At 55.3% G+C, this 7,348-nt stretch overlaps 1 protein-coding gene across 8 annotated transcripts in view; it reads left to right on the top strand.

The window, feature by feature from the left end:
* The window catches only part of DEF8 (differentially expressed in FDCP 8 homolog (mouse)), a 19,471-nt gene that overhangs the window by 2,858 nt on the left and 9,265 nt on the right, over positions 1-7,348 (top strand). For 5 of the 8 annotated variants that reach the window (XM_011927967.1, XM_011927963.1, XM_011927965.1 and 2 more), the window contains 4 exons: positions 2,099-2,232; positions 3,020-3,117; positions 5,351-5,500; positions 6,900-7,041. In XM_011927967.1, the coding sequence (XP_011783357.1) occupies positions 2,109-2,232; positions 3,020-3,117; positions 5,351-5,500; positions 6,900-7,041 (514 nt within the window). In that variant the 5' untranslated portion in view covers positions 2,099-2,108. The remainder of the gene's footprint in view (positions 1-2,098; positions 2,233-3,019; positions 3,118-5,350; positions 5,501-6,899; positions 7,042-7,348) is intronic. The other 3 variants (XM_011927962.1, XM_011927968.1, XM_011927969.1) reach the window with 3 other exon arrangements.

Here is a 7,348-nt window from a genome sequence, read left to right as displayed (position 1 = left end):
GCCAGGATGGTCTCGATCTCCTGACCTCGTGATCCGCCCGTCTCGGCCTCCCAAAGTGCTGGGATTACAGGCTTGAGCCACCGCGCCCGGCATTTATGTAAAATTTAATAGAGATGGGTCCTCACTGCATTGGGCCTGGCCTAATGCCGTCCTCCTGCCTTGGCCGTCCAGAGTGCTGGGATTATAGGTGTGAGCTACCATGCCTGGCCCGTTACTGTTATTTTCAGATAGCCCTGATTGAGTCTCTGGTTCTCCATTTTCTTGCCTATAAATCAGGGAGAACACGTACTTCCTGGGGTGGATGGAGGGGTAAGGACTTGTGTGTGTCAGTGAAGCCAGGAGCCCAGAGCCACTCAGATCTGCCTGATCTTCTGAAGCCCAGAGCATCAGAACTCTCAGTCACTTTACCAAGTGTATCTGCTGGGGAGGCTGGGAAGTTGTGTGATAAACAAAAATGAGGCTCCCCATTCAGGAAGAAGGAGGAGTGATGTTGGGACAGCCTGATTTCTCCTGTGTCTTGGGTGCTCCCTGGGAGACCGGGGAGGTGCTGGCATCGGGCGGCCGCCTCTGACTCTGTGACCCACCGAAAGTCATCAGGTAATAAGAGAAAGAGGTGGGACTGGGGCCCACACCCCTTGTGTCTTCCCGGTGCCTCCCTGTTTGGGTCCACGGGCAGCCTGTCAATGGGTGCTGGATCCTTTCAGGCTGGTGTGCAGGTGCCCAACCCACACTCCTGCTCCACAGGCACAACAGGCAGGACAGGTCCCATAGGTGGTGTGGTGTCTTGCCCAGTTGCCGGGTAGTCATGTGGAGCTGGGGGGCCTCCTTATCCCCCTGCCAGTGAGGCAATGAGTTCAAATCCCACTTCCCCCAGGCCACAGCGTGACTCTGAGCAGAGCCGTCCCCTCTGGGCTCAGCTCTCTTTCTTTTGGGAGAAGGGGCAGAGGATAAATCATAGGATTGTTTATTCTATTTGTGAATTATTTCAGGCTGTAACAGGTGTAGTGAAAGCATAACTAACACTGATGCGGTTACTGAACAACTTTAAAAAGACACCTCCGACTTGCTATAACATCAACAGACCTTACAGCGAGCTTACTCTGTGCTCAGTCTCGGTTAACTCATTTCACCCTCACAATGGCCCATTACGGATGGGGAAATGGAGGCAGAGAGGCTAAGGAATGTGACCCAGGAAGTTATGTGGGAGGGCTGCGTGCGAACTGCCTCTACTCCCACCCCAACAAAAGTCCCTTCCTCCCTGCCAGGAGCCATCAGCCCTGTGCGTTCTGCAGTTTTCTGAGCCTCAGGGCGGGAAAAGAGCGTTCTTGATACTTAGCTTCTGCCACAAGGAGAACTAGGCCCTTCCTGCCTGTTTCCTGGGCTCCTGAGGCACAGAGCCGTGGGCCTGGTTCAGCTCATGTTGCTCATCCCAGGATCAGAACCCAGGCCAGAGAGCCTGGATGCATTTGTAGGGGCTTCTCCGTGTGCTGGCAGGGAACCCTCCCAAGACCCCCCACTCCTGGCATGGGGAAGGTGGGCCCTGCTCACGCGCATGCGGCAGAGAGGAATGGGCCTTGGCACTGTCCCCAAGTGTCCAACCCTGAGTCCTGAGACAGGGGCTGTGGTTTCAGGCTCTGACAAGGAAGCACTTTTGGTTGGGGGCCCAGGAAGGAGGAACCCATTTCTGGGAGGTCTGTCTCACAGGAGCAGGTGGATAGCAAGCTAGAGTGGGGCTGAGTGAGTATCTGGGGCTGAGGCCTAGAGAGGATCCCATAGGTAGCTCTAGGGCTGGAGCTCTGCAATGTCGGGCCAGAGGACCCTGTGCTGGGAAGGAAGATGGGCCACATGCCCTCGTGGGACCCTCATTGTCACCGTGAGCTCTTTCCAAGGCGACACCACCAGTGGGGGCCTGGGCAGGAGGCAGCTGAGGTGTTTCAGGAAAAGGCTGAAGAGTGAGGCTGTGGTGTGAGGACTACCCACTTTAGGGAAGTGAAAGAGGCCAGCCTCACCCCAGACACCCCAGTGTGGTTGGGGAAAGGGGATGGTCCGTGGTGAGCCTGGTACCTGGGGACTCATCCTGGCCCTGCCTGGCCCTCAGGTGGGATGCTATGGAATATGATGAGAAGCTGGCCCGGTTCCGGCAGGCGCACCTCAACCCCTTCAACAAGCAGTCTGGGCCAAGACAGCATGAGCAGGGCCCTGGGGAGGAGGCCCCGGACGTCACTCCTGAAGGTGGGTGCTGCTGGGAGTCAGGGTGGGAGCTGGGCAGGTCTCTGACCGTGTACGTGGCCACCCCCATCTTCCTGCTGCCTCCTGTGCAGCCCTGACTTTCCCACGGAGCCGTCACCTGCTGGCTCTTTTCTTTTTCCCGTCTGTTCTGTGGTTCGTTTCTGTGTCCCTACTAGAATTCACACTCCGAGAGCAGGATTTGTGCCTGACCCGTTCCTGCTGTATCCTAGGGCCCAGCACGCAGTAGGTGCCCAGGGAACACTTGCTGAGTGAGGTCAGCTGAGACCTGGTGACGGAGAGGTTAGCCGAGGGAACGTGCTCTGGGTTCCCTCATCAGAAGGTGGTGCGAGCCTTAGAAACTGCAGATGAGGCCATCAGGGAGTGCTCGGAGCGGGGCAGCTGCAGAGACGGTCTGGAGTCAACACTGGGGTTCGTGGACTTTGCCATATAGCCATCCAGTGGTTTTTCTGTAATCCCCACGGTCATCCATGAGGTGTCTGCCTTAGAAATGGGATGTTTCTGTAATGCTATCTCGAGGACCTTTTGGCACTGAGTATCATTCCACTTCCTCCTTTCGAATGTCTCTTTCCTGTCTGCACAAGGCTATGGGCTCCTCTGAATGCAAACTGGACGGCGTGCAGATCTGAGTGGTGCCCAGCTCCCACAGTGCCTCCTTTCTGTGCGGCTTTCTGAATCCCTTTCCCACTCCTGGCTATCTCAGCTCCTCCCTAGGGGATGGGAGGCAGGAGGCAGCAGCTGACCCTCCACACCTGTCCCCATCTTCCCCTAGAGGCCCTGCCTGAGCTGCCCGCTGGGGAGCCAGAGTTCCGCTGCCCTGAACGCGTGATGGATCTCGGCCTGTCTGAGGACCACTTCTCCCGCCCTGTGGTAAGGTTTCGGATCTGGAAGGGGAGAGGGACTGAGGGAGCCCCCAAGGCAGGAAGGGCCGGGGTTTCCATGTCATTACCTCCCAGATGGCGGGACGGCGTCCTGTGAGCTGGGGTATAGCCTCACTCCATTGTCAGGCTCAGCAGCCCCCACCTCAGCCGGGGCTCCTGGCTTTGAATCTGAGGCCTGCATGACACCACAGACCCCCACCCTCAGAGCCTGAGTGAAGGCAGGTTGAGACAGCCGGGGATTGGGGTTCGTGAACCTGGGGCTTCTCCTATCCCCTGAGCTCCGTGTCTTCATGTAGCAAATGTGCAGAGAGTCGGTTCCCTCTGGGGTCCTTGAGGTCCTGTAGACTTGCTGAGAGTCAGGGTGTGGGGGTAAGGGGGAAGCCGCTTGTCTTCCTCCTGCTGAGCAGTCGGTATTACAGGGCCACTCTTGTTTGTTTTGTATTTTGTTCCATGGAAGCCTTGTGCTGAAGAAGAAAAGGGGGAGGCTATAATGATTTTTTTAAAAAGTTTGAGGCTGGGCGCGGTGGCTCACACCTGTAATCCCAGCACTTTGGGAGGCTGAGGCGGGCGGATCACGAGGTCAGGAGATTGACGCCATCCTGGCTAACACGGTGAAACCCGGTCTCTACTAAAAAACAGAAAAAATTAGCCCGGCGTGGTGGCGGCGCCTGTAGTCCCAGCTACTTGGGAGGCTGAGGCAAGAGAATGGCCTGAACCCGGGAGGTGGAGCTTGCAGTGAGCCGAGATTGGACCAGTGCACTCCAGCCTGGGCAACAGAACGAGACTCCGTCTCAAAAAAAAAGTTTGAAGACCTTTTATTTTTGTGCAAACCATCTCCAACTTTTGAGAGAAACATTACGGTAACATTGAAATGTAACTTTGAAATGATTTGGGCCAGGCACGGTGGCTCATGTCTGTAATCCCAGCATTTTGGGAGGCCGAGGTAGGTGGATCACCAGGTCAGGAGTTCAAGACCATCCTGGCTAACATGGTGAAACCCCATCTTTACTAAAAATACAAAAAATTAGCCAGGCGTGGTGGCAGGTGCCTGTAGTCGCAGCTACTCAGGAGGCTGAGGCAGGAGAATTGTTTGAACCTAGGAGGCGGAGGTTGCAGTGAGCCAAGATCGCGCAGCTGCACCACTCCAGCCTGGGTGACAGAGCGGGACTCCGTCTCAAAAAAAAAGAGAGACTTCATATGTGTGTTTCGTATCTTTTTTTTTTTTTTCTTTTTCTTGAGATAAGGTCTCTCTCTGTTGCCCCTGATCTGGAGTACAGTGGCGTGATCATGGCTTACTGCAGCCTCGACCTCCTGGGCTCAAGTGATCCTCCCACCTCAGCTTCCTGATTAGCTGAGACTACAGGTGTGCACTACAATGCTCAGATAATTTTCAATTTTGTTTATAGACACGGGGTCTTGCTTTGTTGCCCAGACTGGTCTCAGGCTCCTTAGCTCAAGTGATCCACCCACCTCCGCCTCCCAAAGTGCTGGCATTATAGGTGTGACCCACTGCACTCAGCTTGTTTCGTGTATTACAACATTTTGAGCACTTCCTTTAGGCCACGGACTAAGCTGCAAGGGGGAGGGGAGGGTGCCACGTCCCCTTTGCCTGGGTCTCAGAGCCCAGCAGCCTGGAGGAGGAAGATGGCTCCTGAGGGCAGGATCCAGGCCCCCAGCTCTGAGACCTGATCCCGTCTTCCCCAGGAGCACCAGAGTGTTCTGAGTCTGGGGCCTTGCTGGGCCCTGAGCCCCCTGGTCATTATGTGGCGAAAGCAGCCGGAAGTGCTGGGACTGGCTCTTGGCATCTGCCTGGGCTTGGCAGTTAAGCTGGAGGCCACCTACTCTCCTTCATGACAGCAAATGTCATTTCCCTAGCTTTCCTCCAAGAGGAAACTCTTCAGAAGTAAGTGAAGTGATGTAACAAAAAAGCATCTGGATTTCTCAAAGAAGGAAGTTGTCTTTTGAAAAGCATCTTTCAAACATTAGATTTTCAGAGGCCCGTGGGCAGACAGGTCGGGCTGGGAGTGTGCAGCACCAGGTGGACCTTGACCGTGCTGCCACCTTTCCTGTCCTTGAGCAAGTCCTCTGTGCCCTCTGGCTTCAGTTTCCTTCTCTGGGTGAGGGGTGTCGGGGTCTGCTCTGGGCCTGTCTCGGCAGATGGGCCTTAACAGGGAGATCCTGCAGGGTGGGTATTTGACTGCCCCCGCCCCCAACCCGGGCAGGGTCTGTTCCTGGCCTCTGACGTCCAGCAGCTGCGGCAGGCGATCGAGGAGTGCAAGCAGGTGATTCTGGAGCTGCCCGAGCAGTCTGAGAAGCAGAAGGATGCCGTGGTGCGTCTCATCCACCTCCGGCTGAAGCTCCAGGAGCTGAAGGTGGGTGTGGGGCTGCCCCACTGTGGGGCAGCCTGGGGCCGAGGCTAGGACTGTGGAACCAGGAGGACCCTGCAGCCTCTGGATCCCTCTCAGGTGGTGGTCTCCCTCTCGGCCACAGGGGCTGAGGTAGAAAGGCTCCAGACAGGCAAGGTGGAAGATGGGCCCTCACCCCATGGCAGGAGGTTTCCCTGTTAGTCTAGACCCTCCTGTTGGAAGGAACAGAAACCCAACCTTAAGTAGCTTAAACCAGAAAGAAAAATGTATTTTCTTGGTGACTGGAAGGTCCTCCAATGTCAGGAATCTTGCTGTCTCCCAACTCGACTTTCTGTGTCTGATCCAGCCTCAGGCAGGCTTTCCAAAACTGTGTGGTGGCAGAGATGGTCCCGGCAACCACCCCTTGCTTTCCAGCAGCCGAGCCTCCTGTGCAGATGACAGCTGCCTTTTCTCAGTGGTCATAGCAGGAACCTCAGGCCTGACTTGCATTGGCCAGTCCTGGGCCCACCCCTGACCTGATGACAGTGACTGATTGGCCAGTTCTGGGTCGTGTGCCCACCTCTTACCCCATGACAGTGACTGATTGGCCAGTTCTGGGTCGTGTGCCCACCCCTGACCTGATGACAGTGACTGATTGGCCAGTTCTGGGCTGTGTGCCCACCCCTTACCCAATGACAGTGGCTGATTGGCTAGTTCTGGGCTGTGTGCCCATCCACTGAGGCAAGAGGGTGAGCTGAGTCCCTCCCTGAGTGAGCCACGTGACCTGGACAAGGACGGGTGGTGTCTTGAAGGCGACAACAAAAGAAGGTGGGGGTCCCAGGCCACAGATATTCCTGATGCAGTCCTTGGGTCTGTGTGTGCTTTGGCCTGGGTGCCCTGTGTGCCCTGTGCTGATTCATGAGTCCCTGGGAATGCAGAACGTAGAATATTCATTAGGAAATAGGTAAATTGGTGGTAACAAAAAGCCCCAAAACATCGTGGCTTAGAGAAGATGTGTTTGTTTCCTCACATACAAATCCCATGGGTGGTCTGGGGCCCCTATGGCAGCTAATGGTGTTGGAGAGGGCCTCCTTTTCCATTGCCCTGCACCTAACCAGCAGAAAGCGGGAGGGGCAGAGGCCACGTCCCTCCTGCTCACATGCCCGTGGTCCAGCACACACGTCGCTGCAAGGGATGCTGGGAAAGGTAGCAAGGGATGCTGGGAAAGGTAGCATGTGACCTTGGTGGTGCTTGTCCAGCTGATCATTGTTTTCTGTGAAAGGGATAAAAGGGACATGGCATTGTGCTGAAACTCACAATCTCTGCTCTAAATGGTGCCTGGAAGAAATAAGCTGAGGGGCTTATGCGAAGGGAAAGAACTTCAGCCCAGCTCACCTGTGACCCCTCCCTGACTCACCCTCTGCAGGACCCCAATGAGGATGAGCCAAACATCCGAGTGCTCCTTGAGCACCGCTTCTACAAGGAGAAGAGCAAGAGTGTCAAGCAGACCTGTGACAAGTGTAACACCATCATCTGGGGGCTCATCCAGACCTGGTACACCTGCACAGGTGGGCCGAGACCCAGATGAGGAGTGAGGAATGAGAGACTCCGCTGGGCTCACGTTCAGATCTGAGCTGTCCAGTGTGGTGGTCACTAGCCAAACGTGGCCAAAGTCAAATTAACTAAGTATACATTTCCTCAGTTGTACTGCCTGCATCGGACAGTGCTGTTCCGGATGAGAATTAAACTAGTGAATTACATGGCGTGTCAGTTTGTACAGTGAAGAAAAAGGGAAAGGAACTAGCACGTGTTAAGGTAGAGCGAATGTGACTTTAGGGCAGAATGTAAAGGCATCACGTGACTTTTTTTTTTTTT

The sequence above is a fragment of the Colobus angolensis genome, unplaced genomic scaffold, assembly GCF_000951035.1.
Source record: "Colobus angolensis palliatus isolate OR3802 unplaced genomic scaffold, Cang.pa_1.0 Scaffold76, whole genome shotgun sequence".
Classification (NCBI taxonomy): domain Eukaryota; kingdom Metazoa; phylum Chordata; class Mammalia; order Primates; family Cercopithecidae; genus Colobus; species Colobus angolensis.
Note: the sequence above shows the minus strand (reverse complement) of the source record. Positions and strands in the feature narration are given on the sequence as shown.